Source organism: Schistocerca piceifrons, chromosome 4 (genome assembly GCF_021461385.2).
Source record: "Schistocerca piceifrons isolate TAMUIC-IGC-003096 chromosome 4, iqSchPice1.1, whole genome shotgun sequence".
Classification (NCBI taxonomy): domain Eukaryota; kingdom Metazoa; phylum Arthropoda; class Insecta; order Orthoptera; family Acrididae; genus Schistocerca; species Schistocerca piceifrons.
This window is the reverse complement of record NC_060141.1, coordinates 375,976,481-375,997,977: the sequence shown is the minus strand read 5'-3', so window position 1 is coordinate 375,997,977 and position 21,497 is coordinate 375,976,481. Positions and strand designations below refer to the sequence as shown.

The window sequence follows — 21,497 nt, the reverse complement described above, 5'->3', positions numbered from 1 at the left end:
GATCAATCACTGTGACCAAAATTTTTCAGCAAATTCTTCTAAAGTTTGCTTCCAAACTGACTGCAGCACCATGCCTAGGACATTTATTTCCTGGTTCATCCGTATGTTGGCCTTGGATGACTCTTTTACAATATTCTTTCAAATCCATCACATTTGGTTTTCAACATCTCTTGAAGTTCATTAACTTCTGTTGCACATTAGCCAATGTCTTAAATTCAGGCTAGTAATATATCAACTAAGGCATTGGTGCGAGGAAAATTATCTGTGAAAGTATGCAGAATGAAACTGAAACAGACATCATGCATTGTGATTTCAAATCTAGAAGCAGCATTGTAATCTTCTTCACCCCAGTCATCTGTGTCTATTATTTTCTTGAAAAGAAACCAGTTGAGTGTAAGATAAGGTTTTCACCAAATGAGAGGCAGAACTCCACCATGTAGTAGACACTTCCAGGTTCATTCAGCAGTGTATGTGGTTATTGTCTGAAAAATGTGTTGTTGTAGAGTCAATAGTAAAGAAGTCATAAATTAAAACATCATGTCTGATGCTGCATTTATACTGCATTAACCTTGAAAATGTAGTAAGCAATAAACCTTTCTCTGTTCATCATTTTGTGAAGGGTACCACTGGGAAAAAGTTTCATAAAAGTTTAAAATTTTGTGCACAGTTTGTTGGAATTCACTGAGTGCTCTTGTATTAAAATACTCGATGAATATAGGCTGGAGAGTTTTCATGCCTTGAATTATGCTGCCTCAAGAAATATACACAGTTTCTAACAGTAGTACACTGGTGTCCAAAACTAAAGTAACAAAATGAAATTTTGCAAGGCTGCATTTACTTTGCCACAAAGCTGTATAAACAGGTGACAGTAAAGTAGAAACAATGTAAAGAGTACAGAACATAAGAAACTGGAACATGCATAATGCTAGACAAAATGTTCTTCATTTTTTCCAACTTAATGGATTTTCACATGCATTCCGACAACTGGTTAATGTGCTCATTATGGGATATGACCTCCTCTGGCAGCAATACAGGCCAGACAACAACATCACATGCTGTGAATGATGTCATCAGTCTCATGTTGAGACAGTAACACACATTCTTCCTGCAGAGATGCTCCTGCAGTGGTTGGAGAGTGGTTGGTGGATGCTGATGTGATGCAAGCCGTCACGCTAGTGCATCCCACACATGCTCTAAGGGATTCAAATCAGGAGAGTGAGCAGGCCACGCCATGCATGAAATATCTTCCATTTCCAAGAGAATATCAACCACAAGTGCTCTATGAGGTTGAGGATTATTGTCCATCACTATAATGTCTAGGCCCACAGCACCTAGCAGCAACCACAAATGAGGTCCCAAGATTTCATCACAATACCTGATAGCAGTTAAAACTTGCCAATTCACCTGTACAATTTCACGAAGAGGACTTCGAGTGGTAAACATAATTCCTGCCCACACCATTAGGGATCTTCCTCAATCTCAGTCTCTTTCCACAATGTTTGGGTGCCAAAATCATGTTCCACATTCCCTCCAGATGTGAATCCATCGAGAATCACTCTCCAGACTAAATTGGGACTCATTTGTTCAAAAAAACATTGACCCATTGTTTGACCGTCCAGGTGGCTTGTTGATAACTCAGCTACAGATGTTCCCTTCTGTGAAGACGTGTCAGAGCTAGGCATACAGCATGTCTCTCAGCACGCTGTTTGCCTTGATACAACAAGTGCAGTGGATGCTGTGAGCTCACATGCCTGATGCCGTGCAGCACTATAGCAGTACTATCGTGCGCTTACAGACAAATAACAGTCCTCTCTTCTGTAGTCACACATGGTCAGCCCTTGTCTTTGGGATACAGTTTCAGCCTCTATAAACTGTCGCCATGTCCAAGACACAACAGAACAATTCACATTACGCCATCGGGCCTCATCAGTCAGCAACTGCCCTGTTTCATTTCTTTCTATGGCCCTCCATTTTAGAGAGTCTGGTAGGCAACTCTTATGTGCCCTGCTGCACCATCTGTGGCTGTGTACACAGCGATTGTGGATGTGTGGCAAACGCTATTTCGTTTCATATGTGCCCCGACACCATAATTGGCATGGTTGTCCATTGACCAGAATGAAATCTTCTGTGCAGAACACTATTGTATGGACGTCTGGTTGACAGTTTGTATGAATACATCATGAATTAGACACAGGATGCGGAAATAGCAGTTTTTTGCTTGAATTTTAGACACCAGTGTACTTGATTTATTGTGTTAAACTTTTAACATAAGATATACCTGTTGCTCTTCATGAGTAGATTATGATAGTATTTTAAATTCGGTTAATAACTGTATGAAATATTAAAAATCAAATTTTTCGTGCCCCTGGAAGCTGTTAGAGAGTAACTTGCAACAGGGACGAGGCCCTGGGTAAGCTATTTTGTAATACAAGTAAGTACACATGGAAATCAAATACTGTTTGTAAACCATGTAAGCACAGCTGTGCCATCTTATTTGGTGTTGTGACTTGTACACAAAGAATTATTGTATATATGACCGTATACCAATAAGCCAAAACTTTATGACCACGGCGTTGGATGCCAGCTGGCAGCACTGCAGGCATGTGAGGTGGTAGCAAAAGTATGTAAGCAGAGCAGACATGGATGGGAGATCACAAGACATGGGCTGCAAATGGGGAAGTCCATTGAGATAAGCAACTTTGACAAAGGGCAGATTATTATTATGACCGCAAACGAGTATCTCAAAAATGGCAAATCTGATTGAATGTTCACATGCTATTGTCATGAGGATCTACAGAGAGAGGTAAAAGGACAGTGAAACTACCACTAGGCACAAAATGGTTGGATGCCCATGACTATTCACAGAACATGGGGTTTACATGCTTGTCTGCTTTGTAAAGTAAGATAGACAGTGACCTGTGGAATCTCTTCCAAAAGAGCACAATGATGGTACATGTGCAAGTGTTTCAGAGCACATCGTTCATTGTACATTGTTGAACATGGAGCTCCACAACAGTCAACCCTGTGTGTTCACATGTTGACCCAACAACATCATCAGTTATGACTGCAGTGGGCATGGGACCATCAGGATTCGAGTGTTGATCAATGGAAATGTGTTGGTTCTTCGCATGAATCACATTTTTGCTACACTAGGTCACTGGCCATCTCCACAAATGCCGTCATTGAGGTGAACAATGGCTTGAAATGTGCAGCAGGCCATGGAAGCAGGCTGGTGGGAGCAGTATTATGCTATGGAAGGTATTCTCCTGTGCTCGCATGGGACTGTGGTAGTAATCGAAGCCACGCTGACAGATGTGAGCCATCTGCATCACATCATGCTTGATTTTATCCCTAACAGCAATGTCATCTTTCAGCAGTATAACTGTCCATGTCTCAGAGCCAGAACTGTGCTACATTGGTGTGAGGAGCATTACAGTGAACTCATGTTAATGTCTCAGTGACCAGGTTCATCTGATGTAAATCCTATGGAATCCATAAGCATCACTATTGGGTCACACTTCAGCAGCATTACAGTATAGCCTGTACAATTATTTTGTATGGAATATCTTTTAAATATCAGTTGCAGTTTTAAGCTTTTTCCCTTTCTCATCATTCAATACTTATTGAGCCAAGCCATGATAGACAGTCATGTTATGTGTTGAAATATTATCTTTGCCCAAAATGTGGAAATGTGGTTGGACTGCCAGGACACATGGTGGCATTCAGCGTGTGGCTACTGGGGCTTTGTGGCTGGGGACCTGGTGCAGTGCTTGTGACAGTGAGACAACTGGATCGAGTTGTGAGGCGCCAATAGTGGTGTGTAAATAGTCCATTACTGATATGAAATGAGCAGGGCACATGTGAGATGAAGGTCCTCAATAGGGCTCCAGTTACTTACATCTTCCCAGTCGAGTCTTCAGCCATTGTCTGCTGTGGTTCACTTGCTGTCAAATGTGCCTCTTCCTTGGACCGGTGACCATCATGGCCACCGCTCATGTCTACACTGGCATTTGTGTGTGCAAACATCACAATGTATGGTGAGTGGGTTTTTAAATACTGCTTGATGATTTGCAAGCCACTTAACATTGCCAAATTGTTTGGAGAACATCTGACGTTAGTGTGCCAGCCAATTCATTACTGCTTGGAGTGAAAATGGTGCCGGTTTGTTTTGGTCCCTCTTATCAGTTGAATTTTTTTTTTAAGACATTGACTGTTAAACATGATGATCTGCTCAGTCTCACGTTTAATTGCCTGCACTGTTCAGCCTATTTATTGTGTATGTCTTGGCCTCTTAAGATTTTTTTTTAATTAAAAGGAGCTACTGGTTATATTTTGTACTGAATTGTGTTTCTTCTCCAGTGGCATATTTTACGAGAAGAGTATTTTGTAAATCTGGGCTTCATTGTGGCACTGTAAACTCCCTTTATCTGTTACATAATGAAAGCATATCATCATGTAACCTAACTTTGGTATCGTGAGGCAGCACCTTAGTCCTCGCGTGTTCATGCATGTGGAGCTTAAGCTACTGATTTGGGTGTATTGTTTGCTGTATCTCGATGGGCGGTGTTTGCTTAAGTTGGGTTTCATAGCCTCTGTCCTGTCTGCTCCCTTTCCAACAGAAATCTTACTTAAACTGTTTTAATATAGTGTTGTCTTCCCCCCAACCCCACCCCCCACCCCATTCCTTCGTTTGGTAATGCTGCTCCTCCTGATTCTTTCACACTTGTAAAACTGAAATCACACTTCAACATTTTGGGGCAATAGGGAGTTAATTTCTGTTACTTGGTATTATATCCCAGGGAAGAACTTTAGGAATTTATTTTTAAAGTTTGGTTAAAATTATTAAAATCTCTTTCTTATTTTTTAATTTTACTAAGCTTGATTAAATGCTTAAATCACAAAAGTTATTTCTTAAATAACACTCTGTATTTAATTGCTTAATTTTATTAATTTGATTTCATTTTAAATTATTTTGAAAGTCACAAAACTCAAAACCTGAATCTTGTCTTTTTTAATTAATGTGATCTGCTTTAATTGTAATAGTTGTGAGTTTAATAAATTATGTCAACCTGTATGAATGTTACCAATGATATCTACATCTACATTTATACTCCGCAAGCCACCCAACGGTGTGTGGCGGAGGGCACTTTACGTGCCACTGTCATTACCTCCCTTTCCTGTTCCAGTCGCATATGGTTCGCGGGAAGAACGACTGTCTGAAAGCTTCCATGCGCACTCTAATCTCTCTAATTTTACATTCGTGATTTCCTCGGGAGGTATAAATAGGGGGAAGCAATATATTCGATACCTCATCCAGAAACGCACCCTCTCGAAACCTGGCGAGCAATCTACACTGCAATGCAGAGCGCCTCTCTTGCAGAGTCTGATCCCTTATGCCCCAGTCTTTCCTTCCAGAGCAAAACTAAACACAAGAAGTGTGTTACACTTTTCATTGCAGTAAATGAAAACTTTACTCTGGTTACCACTGTATAGATCTCAAAAAAAAAATTGTTGTCAGGTTAGAGGATGGGCTTTAGGCACATATTAGTGTATGAGGTTTACTGATAGTGGCCAACATGCCAGTAAACAAATTTGTCAATTTATTATCATGTAGCACTTAATAAAATTACATACGAAGTGTGATCAAACAGTAATAGCAATTATTGTTTAGAGTAGTATCTTTACTTATTTATCAGTATCAACTTTGCCCCTTCAAATCAGTTCCCCTGATATATAAGACACTTGGGCTAGCTCCTTCACTAATTTTGGAAGCATTTCTTGATCTCAGTATTCATCATGGTGTTCAGCTACTTCAGCGATTCTGTTTTTATCTCATCAATGGTGGCAACACAATGTCCTTTAATGTTTCTTTTCAGCCTTGGGGATAGAAAGAAGTCACAGGGGGCCATGATGGGTGAATACAGTGGATGAGGCAACATAACAGTATTGTTTTTTGCCAAAAAATAACCAACAAGAACCAAGGTGTGAACGGGAGCATTATCGTTTTGCAATTTCCACATGTGGACAGCTCTGGTCATTTTCTTCAGACTGCTTCATGTAAGTTGTACATAGTTTCTGGGTATTATTCCTTATTGACCAAAACTGTCAAATTTTTTTCAGTTTTGGCTCTTCAGGCAGTTTCTGTTGGGATGACTGGGCCTTGGTTTTGACCTCATATCCATATACCCATATATTCATCACCTGTTATAACCTTCATTAGACATTCTGGATTGCTGCTGACTTCATTCAGTAATTCCTGAGTATACCTGCATGATGTTGTTTTTGGATGAAATTCAACACTTGATTACTACACTTTCGATGCACAAAACATCCAAAAAAATTGCTTGTCAGCAATCAAAGGATATGTTGACATCATCAGCAACCCCTCTGTTGGGGATTGGGCGATTTTTAGAACCATTTTCTTTACTTCTTTCACATTGTAATCAGTAATTGATGTGCTAGGGTGTCCACGGCAGTTGTCGTCTTCAGCATCTTCTCGGCCCTCTTGGAAATGTTTATACCACTCATTAACTCTTGTTTTACTCATAGTTAAGTTCACCAAATGCCATAGTTGACATTTTGAACACAGTGCTGTACTTTATTCCGTTTTTCAAGTAAAATTTAATGCAAATTCTTTGATCCACCTTTTTTGAAAGTAAAAATTCACCGAGCACTCAAAAACATGTAGAATCAAACCTCGTTATATTGAACCTCAGTATACTGAAGACTTGTCTATTTGAATTTTTTCTTCATTCCCTTCTCCTGAAAGCACAAATCCTTAATATTTTGAAGAAAATCTGCTGTTACAGCAAAGTTTTTTTGAAGGCTCAAGAAGGGCAGATTTTACCTCCGTACATTGCATTGCAGTTCAGGGGACAAAAACACTTTACACTGAAGTCACCTCTTTGATGTAAAGTCATTCATATGGTACCTCTACATATTGAAGTGTGTGCAAATAGAGGAATCCCAATCCCTCCCCTTCCTGCGTTGATACATCAGTGAGATCTGTGTTGCATTGAAGTTCCCAAGAAGCCCTCTATGCAGGTATGTGCTTTAGGCAGACTGTGTGATTACCACAGATGAAGGGACAGATTGGAAACAATAACAAAAGGCTGAGTTTCCACATTTAGTGCAGTGGTTCCGGCAACAGGGGAACAATAATGTGAACATTGGTGGACTTACTTTGAAAGAAATGGCCGATTGTTTTGCAGCAACATTTGGATATGATACATTTTATGCAAGTGAGCGGTGGTTAGAAAACTTCATGAAAAGACATTGTATTGTTTTTCTGAAAAGTGAGCAGGGAAAGTACCAGTGTAGATAGCAAAATTTGCAATGCTTGGAAGCTAGAACTGTGCAGGATTTTTCAAGATTACGAACCAATGATTTTTTTAACACAGACAGAATTGAACTTTTTTACAAATGTCTTTCAGACAAAGCTTTGACCTTCCAAGGAGAAAAATGTCTCAGGAGCAAGCTAAGCAAAGATTGTGTGACATTCTGTTAGCAGCAAAAATGAACGGCACAGAAAAACTGAAGCCACTTAGGATTGGAAAACCTATGAAACTGTGCTGTTTTTCTGGGTGTAAGTCATTCCCTGTGGAGTACACTGTGAACAAGAAAGTATGGATGACCTCAGAAGTGTTTTCCAACTGGTTACAGGATTTTGATAGAAAATGTCTTGTGAAAATCAAAAAAAAATGTTGTTTGTGGTCAACTGCTGTACACACAGCGTTAACCCTCTATTAAAATTTGTTACAGAGCAATTTTTACCACCTAACACTACGTCAAAATTTCAGCCCTTGGATCAAGGAATAATCAAGACTGCCAAAGAAAACTAGATACGAAATGTTCGAAATGACATGTCTGGGCTACTGACAACAATGACCCAACAACTATCAAAATTTTAGACACTATAAGAATGCTGAAAATGTACAGAAATGTGAAGGAGCAAATGATCTTCAATTGTCTCCGAACACATGGATTTTCAATGACAGACAAAAATGAGTGTCTGGTGGGTTTAATACAAAAGTATGTAAAATCTTAGTTTGAGTCTGACACTTGTTTATGGGAATTGTGATTAGTTTTTATTTTATACAGTACTTATGGGAGACACTCCCTGTCAGTATCCTTGAGTCCGAATGGACAAAAGTGGTGACTCACATTAACACCGCTCACATTCATTTTGAAGATTATGTAGATGTAGACAATGATGTCACAGTAGCAGGATCATTAACAGAAGCCAAGATTGCTGACTCTGTGAAGACAGCGAAAGAAAAAGGAAGTGGCAACAATGTCGAAGGTAGAGGAAGGTTGAAGAAGCACTGCCAGTGACGACCAGGCAGGCCAAAGTGGCTCTCGACACAATCAGAGCATACACGGAGAAGTTTGAGGAGGTATAGAGTAACGTGTTTTCAGCCATTGTAATTAAAGACAATGAAACTGACTGACAGTGATCAAAAGTTTATAGCAAGCCAAAATTACAGATTATTTTTAAAGTCAATGATTTCTGGAAATTTTTATGTACGTGAGCTGCATATTTCTTTACAACGAAAGTATTTTAAACTTATAGATTGATGCCTATTTCAGAAGAAAACTAAACATAGTGCATTATCACACACAGAAACAACAAAACAAAAAATCATAGTACAGTAACAAAAAAATCATGGATTGTAAACTTGCCCCACACCCCTATCACCTCCCTATCAAAACCTTATTACACTACTGGCCATTAAAATTGCTACACCAAGAAGAAATGCAGATGATAAATGGGTATTCATTGGACAAATATACTAGAACTAACATGTGATTACATTTTCACGCAATTTGGGTGCATAGATCCTGAGAAATCATTATCCAGAACAACCACCTCTGGCTGTAATAACGGCCCTGATATGCCTGGGCATTGAGTCAAACAGAGCTTGAAAGGCGTGTACAGGTACAGCTGCCCAAGCAGATTCAACACGATGCCACAGTTCATCAAGAGTAGTGACTGGCATATTGTGACAAGCCAGTTGCTCGGCCGCCATTGATCAGATGTTTTCAATTGGTGAGAGATTTGGAGAATGTGCTGGCCAGGGCAGCAGTTGAACATTTTCTGTATCCAGAAAGGCCCGTACAGGACCTGCAACATGTGGTCATGCATTATCTTGCTGAAATGTATGGTTTTGCAGGGATCAAATTAAGAGTAGAGCCACGGGTCGTAACACATCTGAAATGTAACGTCCACTGTTCAAAGTGCCGTCAATGTGAACAAGAGGTGACCGAGACGTGTAACCAATGGCACCCCATATCATCATGCCAGGTGATACGCCAGTATGGCAATGACGAATACACACTTCCAATGTGCGTTCACCGTGATGTTGCCAAACACAGATGCGACCATCATGATGCTGTAAACAGAACCTGGATTCATCCGAAAAAATGACATTTTGCCATTCATCCACCCAGGTTCGTCGTTGAGTACACCATCACAGGTGCTCCTGTCTGTGATGCAGCATCAAGGGTAACCACAGCCGTGGTCTCCAAGCTGGTAGTCAATGCTGCTCCAAACGTCGTCGAACTGTTCGTGCATATGGTTGTTGTCTTGCAAACGTCCCCATCTGTTGACTCAGTGATCAAGACGTGGCTGCACGATCCGTTACAGCCATGCGGATAAGATGCCTGTCATCTCGACTGCTAGTGATACGAGGCCGTTGGGATCCAGCACGGTGTTCTGTATTACCCTCCTGAACCCACCGATTCCATATTCTGCTAACAGTCATTGGATCTCGACCAACACGAACAGCAATGTCGTGATACGATAAACCACAATCACGATAGGCTACAATCCAACCTTTATCAAAGTCGGAAACGTGATGGTACGCATTTCTCCTCTTTACATGAGGCGTCACAACAACGTTTCACTAGGCAACGCCAGTCAACTGCTGTTTCTGTATGAGAAATCGGTTGGAAACTTTCCTCATGTCAGCACGTTGTAGGTGTTGCCACCGGCACCAACCTTGTGTGAATGCTCTGGAAAGCTAATCATTTGCATATCACAGCATCTTCTTCCTGTCGCTTAAATTTTGCGTCTGTAGAGCGTCATCTTCATGGTGTAGCAATTTTATTGGCCAGTAGTGTATATCAAACCCTCTATACATTGAATGAATCTTACCTTCCCTAGAGATTCAATACATCAAGGTTTGATTGTGTAAGTTTTTGACTCGCAACAATAAACTAAATGTTCAAAATAACTGAAAATGTAAACATACCTCAGGAAAATGTGTACCAACAAGATAAAAAAATTTGAAAATTGAATGTATAAAACCTGTAAAATTAAAAAATTCCTATTACTCTTTGATCACATTTCGTATATACATAGATTATATTGCATATTCATAGATTACACAAATTTATAAAGCAAAATTTACCATGTGTTAACACAGTGGCTCTAACTATTAAAACTGCAGCTCTACTATTTCACATTTACATTACAGCCATGTGTGGCTGGCACACAAGTGTGCACACTACATCTGACTGGAAGCGAGAGCTAGCACAGTTCCCACCGATGTGATACAACATGTGATGCAATAAAATTACCATTTATTACCAAGTCTATATCATTCACCAGCCATTGCTGGGCAGACTGCACAAAACTGATGTATTACAATATAAATAATACATAACATTAGAAAAAATTTGAACAGTTTAAGCATTTACTATAGATTCAATTCATCTATCATCAACATTTAGTTCTCTGGCAGATTTACTAGTTTTGGAGAAAGTTCAGTGAATCCAATCACTTTCCTCACAGTTAAAAAATTCCTTGGTGGAGTATACCAGATGTAGTTACTGCCAAATGACTCGCAATACAAACACACGAGCAACCCGCACTGGTGGAGCACAAAGAAACATAGTGGAAGCAACTTAACTGGTTCACACTGGGGTGACAGTGACACAACACTGAGATGCATCTCCAAGCACAACACTGAGATCTGGTTGCTCCATTAGACAATACATGGGCAGGGGAGGGGAGAATCATATTTTGAGTTATGTGAAGTGCCTTGAAAAAATTTGTTTTATGTAAATGAAGGAAGGCTACACCTACATCTATATTCTACAAACCATTGAGAAGTGAATGACAGACTGTATGTCCCACTTTACCAGTTATTAGGGCTTATTCCCATTGAATTCACATATAGATTGGGGGAAGAATGTTTATTTAAATGCCTTTGTGTGTGCTGTAATAAGTCCAATCTTGTCTTCTTAGTTTCTGTAAGAGTAACACATAAGCAGTTATAATATATGAGGTATGATCAAAAACTAATGGGAATATTTTAATTTCCTCAGCTTTAAACACCCGGTTTTCACATTTTTTTAAAGTTTTTGGTACACATGTTTCTGATCTATATTTCCATTTTCAAATATTTTTAATATTTAGTTTATTGTTGACAACTGAAACAGTTGACATGTTTTCAAGTGCTTAGTGAATTTTTACTTACAAAAAAGATGAATGAAAGAATTTGCATTACAGTCTGCTTCAAAAATGGAGTAAAGTGCAGCACTGCATTTGAAACGTGGTCTGTAGCTTTTGGCAAACCTACTATGAGTAAGACAAATGTTTATGAGTGATATAAATGTTTCAAAGAGGATCAAGAAGACATCGAAGATGACAACTGTCCTGTACTCCCTAGCACATCCATCACTGATGACAATGTGGAAGAAGTAAAGAAAATGGTTTTGGAAAATCCCCGAATCACCATCAGAGAAGTTGCTGATGATGTCAGAATGTCCTTTGGCTCATGCCAAGCAAGTTTTTCAAGTGTTTTGGGCATGAAAAGTGTAGTAGCAAAGTTTTTTTTCCAAATTTGTTGAATTTCAGCTAAAAATGACATCATGCAAACATCACTCAGGAATAGCTGAATAAAGCTGACAATGATCTAGGACTTCTAAAGAAGGTTACAACAGGTGATGAAATATTTGTATGACGTTACAAGCAAAGACAAATCATCCCAATGGAAATTGCCTGAAGGCTAATTACAATGGGATAGTGCATTCACAAGTTCCTGCCTTATGGTTGTACGGTCAATAAGGAAAACTACCTGGAATTTATGCACCATTTGTGTGAAACAATCTGATGAAAATGACCAGAACTGTCCAGTTGTGGAAACTGCATTACAATAATGTTCCCACTCACACCTCAATGCTTGTTTGCAATTTTTTTGGCAAAAAACAAAACTACTGTGTTGCCTCAGCCACCACATTTGCCAGGCATGGTTTCCTGTGACTTCTTTCTACTCCCAAGACTGAAGAGAACCATGAAAGGATGTTGTTTTGCCGCCATTGATGAGATAAAAACAGAATTGGTGAAGGAGCTGAACATCATAATGAAAAGTGAGTTCCAGGAGGGCTTCCAAGATTGGAAAAAGAGTTGGATTACTTTGAAGTGGACAAAGTTGATGCTGATGAGCAAATAAAGTTCTTTAAGGAAAACAAAGATTCCCATTACTTTTTGATAACACCTGGTATTCCTAGATTAACTCAAAGTTGTTTCTAGAAACTTTCTGGGTATGTTTTCACAGGATATTTTGCACCTATCTTCAAGTGTCTCCCATTGTACTTCTTTCAACATATTTGCGACACTGCCCCATGGATTGAATAAGCCTGTGACTATTTGTGATGCCCTATTTTGTATCCATTCAATATCCCCTGTAAGTTGTATTTAGTTTGGGTGCCGCACGCTTGAGCAATATTCTAAGTTGGATCATATAATCCTCAATCCAGCCAAAAATTTTGCTTGGTACCCCATACAATCATACTTTTGAAAATGAATGTAGATGCAGTACTGAATGAAACGCTTTTCAGAACCCAAAGATTACTGCATCTGCCTGATTGTGTTGATCCATTGCTTTTAGTATGTCATATGCGAAAAGTGAGTTGGGTTTCACATGATCTATGTCTTTGGAATCCATGCTGCCTAGCAAGGAGATCATTCTGTTCAATATACCTTATTATTTTTGAGCTCAGAACACATTAACTTCAGCTTTTTCTCAATGCCACTGATACTAGTATACAGGGTGATGGAAAAAACGCCACACTTGGAGGTCAGGATGCGGATCCACATCCCAATTCAAGACAAAAGTGTATCTACAAAAACCAAGTCCTGCAAATACGTTTAATAGATATTTTATTTAAAATATAAGGCTCTTGAAATGTTGTAACTGTGTGCAGTGTGGCCAAGAACAGGTAGAATGAACCTTACACTGTGCTGGTGCTGTCCCATTAGCTCAGTGAGACAGGGTAATAGTGGAGGGAATGGATATACAGACTTGCTGATATTCGAGTTGTGTTTGTGCTAAACTTTTTTTTCCAGTTAAACATCAATTTGTATCCAGTTTACACTTCCGTAATGAAGTATTTTATGTACTTCTTTCTGTTTCAGTTATGATTATTTAAACATTAAGGTATAACACAAACTTCTTACAGATGTAAATGACCACTTTGTTTTGCCCCTGACACAAATAAAACCAATAGAATATAATAGTGGCTACAGTAATATCTTTTGTATCAATGAGGTACTAAAAACACAATAGGACAATAGACAGGCTACACTAGACTGCACATTATGCTATGCACAATAATTCCATTCCTTGCATTTGACATCCAGGTTTATTTTCAAAGAGCTGTTATGTACACCCATGAGCAACATTCACTTTAGGGTATCTAGCAATGTTCGAAGTGACCACCTGGCACTTTTAAACACTTTGCCACTCACCAAATTATACTTTGCTGGACCCTATGCAACGCACCTGCATCCATCATTGCCAAAGCGACATGCATGCAAACTATCAGGTCGTGTACATCCATGGGTGGAGTGCTATAAATTTGCTCCTTTAAGAGTCCCCGCAAATAAAAGTCTAGTGGATTAAGGTCCTGGGAATGTTCAAGCCAGAATCTCCACGACCAATCCATTTCCCTGGAAACACTTCATTTAAATAGTTATGCAAATTCATTCCAAAGCATGGCAGTGAACCATTGTGTTGAAACCATAGCTGTTGCTGAAGGACAAGTGGAATGTTTTCTAATGTGCCAGGAAAAATATTGCAAAGAAACTTATGATACAGAGGTGCATTCAACTTGTTTGGCAATAGGTAAGGGTCCAAAAGCACTCCTTCCACAATTCCAGCCAACAGGTTTATGCCAAAGTGTATGTGAAAGGCATTTCATGAGTTACATGATGGTTGTGTTCCGACCAATAATGGCTGTTGTGGAGGTTGAAAATACCTTGACAAGTGAAGCGACATTCATCAGCCCACATCACATTATCTATAAAATGTTGGTTAGCTTCCACTTGGTGCAAAACCCATTCACAAAACTGTACTAATTGAATGTAGTCTTCTGGTTGCTGGTGTTGAGTTAACATGTAATAATACAGATGCAGTTCTTCATCGTGCAACATTCCAACAACCAGTATTTGAGGTATCTGGAACTGCTTTGCAATATCATAGGTACTTCACCAAGGTGATTGGTGAATGGTATCAAGAATATTGACCTCTGCTTATGTAGTATGTCTATACCTTGGATGACCACTGTCCATTACTTGTGGATGAAGATTACCGATTTCCTGAATGCATTGCTCCTGGTGATGAAAAACATTCTTATTGGGTTGGCGTCTGTCAAGGCACCATGCAGAATATGCAAGAGCACCAAAAGCATATTGAATGATGTATTCATCGTTTGTGCACTCCGTCAGGAAGCCATCCTACATGAACTTGACAGGATAAGTTATGGTTGTTCACTGCATGGTTAGTAGACACATGCATGTAGTTTAATGGATCGCACTGTTATGTGAAAGGTGACTGCCATGTGAAAAATCGATGTCTTGCTTATAAATGTCTAGAACTAGGGAACAGATGTCTGCAAAATAAAAATAAAAAAAGAACCTGACAAAGATTCAAAAATAGCCCCAACAGTCTACTCAGTGAGCTGTGACTACTGGCAAGGTACTGCGAGCTGATACAACTTCCTCTGAACATTCTGATATGCTCATGATGTAACGGTGTTGCCAGCTCCTCATTTTCAAACATTTTTCAAAATGCACCAGACTGATTTTGCTAGATAAACTTTTGTATTGAATCTGGATGAGGAATTGCATGCTGACCTCCAAGTACAACATTTTTTATTCATCCTGCATATATCACTCATCTTTTAAGTACTGACAACAAAAATAGAATGCTGTATGGCAAATATGGTAACTGATTCCACCCTAACAAACTAATAGGTGGCACAACAGCTGATACTGTAACTACTTTCTTACAGAATCCTTTCCCAACTTACAACAGTTTTGAAGTTGAAAAACTGGAAATGAAGAGATTAAATAATAGCTTCGAAACTTGTGTTCATTTCAACTTAAAAGATAAAATAATGGACAACAACATATGGCTCAAAAACTTTGTCAAAATACATTTTTTATTCTGTGGGATGCCCAATGCTTCCGCGAGATAAACTCCCAACACCAAGAATATTCCTGTAGAAAAGGAAATGTCACCAATGGAAAAAATGCAAGCTTAGTTATAGCTAGTGCAAATGTGCTGTGCTTCAGGACAAAAAAGGAAGCTTTTATGAACTTAACAAACAGTTGTGGACTATTTGTGACAAGTTATCTACCTATAAGAGAAGATGTTTGTCTTGATACAGTTGCCACACACTGAAATAGTTGAGACTACAAAGTAAGTTTGATTGAACCAATGCTTCTAGATCACAGTGCAGTAATTATGAAACTAAAGACAAACTCAGGAAGTACTTAACAAATTCACGGATAGATTTCAAATTATGTCTTCAGAAGTTGGGTTATTACAAAGAAAAATTTAGATGATTTTAAAACTACAGTGTCTTCTACAGATTAATCTATGAAGAACTGGCACCAAATGATACATTCAGTTCCATGTTCTGGATTCTTCTGATGAAATGTTTTCCACTATAACCCAAGAGATATCCAATTGCCAAATTAGACTACACACAGAAACCTGTTAAGTGGTGATATACCTCTAGATTAGCTAAAATAAGATGTATTCTGCAAATCTTTAAGTGATAATGTCAAAGCCACTGAAGATACTGACATCAAGGACAGGCTATACTGCAATTACTTAAAGGCCAAAAGGATGTACAGAGAAGAAGTAGAGAGAGTAAAGAAGGCAACCAATGCCAGATTTATTGAAGAAACTCTCAATCCTTGTAAACCAGCTTGGGATGTGGTTAATAAACATAGACAAAAGCCCATGTCTCTCTTTAATTATTGCAGTCCAGATGAATTAAATGAATATTTTATGAGCATAGTGGAAAGCACAGTAGGTGAAATTCCTGAGTTTGGAACAGATCCTGCAGCTGCTATGAAATTTGGAAATAAATGCAGCAAGTAATATGAAAGAGAATGTATCCAAAAAACATAATAAAAAATAGTGAAAGACCACAAACACTCAGGGAATATCGATATTTAGAGCATGTCCTGTACTACATTAAGAACTATAATCTGTGAAATTGCTCAACCGCTGTTAGTAGTAATAAATAAATACCTCCCTGCCGGGGCACTGCCAGACTTCCTGAAAATAGCGTTTAAGGAAAAGGTAATCCACATGAAGTGTCAAGCTACAGACCTATATATATAACACCAGTACTATCTATGGTGATTGAACCCATAACGAAAGATAAGCTATTAAGTTATTTTGACGTAAATAACGTCTTTTAGTATACCCAGCACAACTTTTGGAAGGGCAAGTCAAATACAACAGTACTTGACTTTGTTACAAATATAAGTCAGGGTTTTTTAGTTACAAATATAAGTCAGAGTTTTGAAGACAAGGAACCTATAGCACAGGTACTCTATGATGTTAGTAAGGCATTTGATTGTATTCCGCACAAGGCCCTGCTCATGTAGCTAAAATCAAGGGCTATTGGGGGAACCGTTCTACAAATTCTCAAATCCTACCTAAAGAACAGTCAACAGGTTGTATCAGTGCAAGGAGCAGACTCAGGTGAAATGAAATTAAAAGACAGAGTGCCACACGTATGAGTAATAGGGCTCCTGTTGTTCTTAATTTTCATTAATGACACAGGCTCCAATGGGCATACAGTACAGTTTCAGATGATACAACTTTGTTCTCAAAAGGGGAGAATGTATTTCAGGTTGTTCAACAAGCCGAAGTCCTATTCAGTGGGGCCAAGGCCTGGTTCATCATTATGAACAAGATGGAAAATTTTGTTAAGACAGAACACAGAGGATGATACGCAGCCTGAGTGATTCTGGAGCACTGGGTGACAGAGTAGCTGTCAAGCTATTGCTCTTTTTCCTTGAAACCAAGTTGACCTGGCAACAGTATGCTAAACTTGTATCTTATGACCTATCATGGGTTCTGTACCTCTTGAGGAAACTAAAAAGTTTAAAATCATACAGTACCTACTAACAGTATACTATAAAATGTTATGCAGCCACATCAACTAAGGGCTGTTACTGTGGGCCATTCCACAGGCTGCAAGAAAGTGCTTTTACTGCAAAAGAAAGCAATAGGATCATTACCTCAAGCAAGAAAGCTGACCATTGTAAACCAATTTTTTCCACATTAGGAGTTCTGACTGTTTTCAGCCAATATATTTTCAGTTGCTTTGTTCACAGAAAGTGAAATCAGGAGACCTACAGATAGAGAAATGAAGTTCATTAACACAGTCCTCACTATAAAGCCAGTATATATAGGCCAAGATGTTAATCAACTAAAACACAGAAGAGCTCCTCAATAGCAGCTTTAAAATTATTTAATGCTCCACCTAAGGGTATTCAGTCATTAGCAACTGAACAATTTAGAACTAAAATTTTGTGTATATTAAAAGAGCAAACTTTGTGCAGTAGTGAAGAATACTTCTCTGGTGACAGAACAGTTTCTGCCTGAGCTGCAACTCAGGGCCAAAGAAAACAGCAGCAACTCTGCTATGTTACCACACTGCGTTCTAATATTGATTGTCTTATTATTGTAAAGTATACTGTAATCTAATTCTTAACTTCATGTCTTATAGTACCTATTTTAGTACCACAGTTTAAATTACATTGTTGTATTAATTTTATTGTAGTAACATTATTGTAAGCTTGATGCAGTCTGTCCAGCCATGGTTGGTGAATGGCATAAAATGGGTAATAAAGTAGTTTCTGTTTCTTTAGGAGTTTCTTTACAGTGACTATGCATTATGGCAAGCGTCTCTCGTCACAAACTGTTCTACAGTGGACATCCAACTCTCTACTTTACTGTTTGTGTACAAAGTTAAAACCCGCACTAGTTAGATTTTCATGTGCAGTTAACTATGCAGTATTTCTCATATGATTCTAAGCAGCCCCAGATCTACAACATTTCCGAACAGGAGGAAAAACTTATAGGAGCGTTTGACATAAGACGTCAAAAATTTTAAAAAATCTTGTCTTCAAAAATATATTCATTTTTTGGCGCATTTCTTCCTGAAGAGTTTGGTGTATGAAGCACACTGTTCGAGGAAATGTAAGACATGCTATTTGGTCTTTAAGTGTGCCCAAGTGCAGTGCCAGCCCTCTTCACACTAGAGATGGGCAAACTGAAACACCTAACTCTTTCGAAACAAATGAAACAGTACAATGTAATGTTTCGAAACGCTGTTTCGAAACAGTGAAACAGTTCGTGTTTTGTATCATCTTGAGTGTCTACTGTATAAATATTGTCATAAAAACACAAACGAGGTGCGAGACCACCAATCATATCGCAGAAAGTATGAAACTTTCACTTAGGCGTCTTTGCAGTTCCATATTTCCTGTAGCAGCAAATGCGCTGCTTTCGTGTCATGTGAATATCATATTTTCCAACTGGCTTAGGTCAGACTAAATATTTTTGACATAACAGATTTTGCCAAAATCATTTCCCAATATTCTAGTGCATAATTTTGATAGGTTTAATGAGTGATAATCTGCATGTGCTCTTGAAAAGGCATATCATGAGATATAATTTATTGAGATAACATTCTGGGAAGCGAGGCACTGAATTAACATTTATGACTGTGCCACTCACACTTTTACTATTCACAGTTAAATTTTCCATTGTTTGTCACACAGAGCAGGATGCAAAGTGACTTATGCACACAGATCAAAAAATTACCGTAACAGACTGGAGGATATAGCGCAATGGTCAAGAATGGCAGTTTCTCATCAACCATTCTCAAGTTAGCTGGATACATCTCTTAGTAAGTACACTTGATAGAATTGGAAAACATTTCAAGGTAACTGAAATGCAGAGATAGGTATGTTTCTTTGAAGTATAAAATCCAGACTAAAATTTAAAACAATTCATACAGTGTAATGTCTTTGTGATACCTGTATCATGGCAGATCTGCCTCTAGACCACTTATAGTTCTTGCTAAAGAAGTTTGTTTGAGGTACAGGTACATGGAGTTCCCTCAAGTACTCACAGCAAGCAGATGTATTACCATTTGCTGCAGGAAATACGAAACTGCCAAGACTCCCAAGTGATAGTTTCATATCTGCGAAATGATTAGCGCTCTCGCACCTCATTTGTGTTTATATGGACATACTTATACAGTAGACATTCAAGATGATAAAATGTGTAGGTTTATTAGATAACAAAACACAAACTGTTTCACTGTTTCGAAACAGCGTATCGAAACATAACATTGTACTGTTTCATTTGTTTCGAAACAGTTAAGTGTTTCAGTTTGCCCATCTCTACTGTACATGAACAGAGAAGCATATGTCGTAGGAGATGTGTAATTTAACTGAATGTTTTTCACACTTTTATTATTTTGAATGCGAATGGTGTGCTTTATTTTATTATTTTTTGGTGTTTATAAAGCATATATTACGCCATTTCAATATAGAGCAGTTAATTAGAAACGAAGCTTTATTTTCGGAAATCTTAAGCTTCATGCTGTTGTGTGTCAAAAAGATTTCGACACTCTTGAAAAAGAGTTTGATGAAGTAGTATACTAAACGTATTTCCATATCTGTGCCGTGCCCGAATCTCGTCCGAGACAAAGCGAAATGAAACATCACTGTTTCGATACAATTAGCCCATTCCAAGCACAAGTGGACTGAAACAGCGTTATTTTGAACAAAGATACAGTTTCCGTGGCACGAGAACGAATCTGGTCCCGTTTTCCGACACAGAGCGGAATGAAACACTGAAACAGTTCCACGTATCGATACACTGTACCAAAACATAGAAACAGTGGCCAAGTGTAGCCCAGACTTCTGAGTGTCGGCGAAAAGAGAAGTGAATGAAACCTTCCAATAACTAGCAATCGCTCTACTTAATACCGGTACCAATCCTCTACCGGTACATGAAAAATATTTACAAAGGACTAATTTTACTTGTCAGAAAAGTAGTGTTTTACTTCCAGTACTTTTTCTTGGAGACATTTCGTTATTGGCGTGTAGCAGGCCTGCTATTGTGAACGCGGTCATGCTACGCCTGTCGCAATTTCACGCTGCATTCTACCATGCGCGCCCGTCGTGCTACTTCGCAGGAAGTTGGGTTCGTGTCTACACGCTATGTCCGCAGTCAGCCCTCTTTATTAGTACACAGCCACTAAGAAAGAGGTTGGTTTAACATTCTACGACAATATTTCTCAGAAATGTATCGTCCTGGAAGAATGTATTTTCCACATCAAACCTTGCTATTGCAATGTGGAAAAGCGAACTAAAAACCCTTTGCATTTTACCCCACCACCAAAACAAAAGTGTGTGTTTTTAATATTTTATGCCATTCTGTATTTCTAACGAGAATTTCTTCCACAAGTAATGGTTATAAAATATAAAAACATGGAAAAACAAACGTAAATAAATGCCACTTTAATATTAGACTGATTTGCTACTTTGTTACTTAACAAAATCAGATTTCGAGCATATTAATGGCTCTTGATTCATTTCTTGGCGTCATTTTCCACTACTTATTCTTTTAAACGTTTGTGGAAACTTCTTATAGTGAATATTTTAACTTTTTCCTTATGGGACTGAAATCAAAGCCCATCGTCGTTGTGCCGCACATTAGGTTCCTCTCTAGATGAAAATAGGAATTGTCTAATTATTTTCCTTTCCTGAATTTTTCGTTAATTATCAACAATATTGGCATACAGAGCTTGTATGTGTGTTGCAGTAACCACAGCATAAAAAGGTGGTCCAAGCGCATTATATGCACCTTATACTTCAAGTAAAAGTGTGTAAAACTTCCTTCACCTTAGCGGCTTGAAAGGGGGGGGGGAGGGGGGCACTTAACCCACTTGCCCTCCTCCACCCCTTCCCCTCCCATAACGTGGAATAGAGTTTTTACAAAATTCTCATACACCTCTAGGAGCGTGATTCTGCTACACTTTTCATGTAGCCAGTTATAGCATTACGTGGTTGATCACAGTGAGACAGTACTGCGCCTTTAGTAGTTGCTATGTGCATTTTTTTGATAGTTAGACTGTTAGAGTAGTGCCTCTCCTACCCCCTA

The 21,497-nt window shown here is 38.7% G+C and overlaps 1 protein-coding gene across 1 annotated transcript in view; it reads right to left on the bottom strand.

Annotated features, from left to right (window-relative positions):
* The window catches only part of LOC124795427, a 96,973-nt gene extending 77,501 nt beyond the window's left edge, over nt 1–19,472 (bottom strand). The window contains exons 1-2 of the mRNA XM_047259454.1: nt 19,361–19,472; nt 10,254–10,309 (exon numbers count right to left, since the gene is read on the bottom strand). Of these exons, the coding sequence (XP_047115410.1) occupies nt 10,254–10,309; nt 19,361–19,369 (65 nt within the window). The 5' untranslated portion in view covers nt 19,370–19,472. The remainder of the gene's footprint in view (nt 1–10,253; nt 10,310–19,360) is intronic.
* Nucleotides 19,473–21,497: the final 2,025 nt, after the last annotated feature.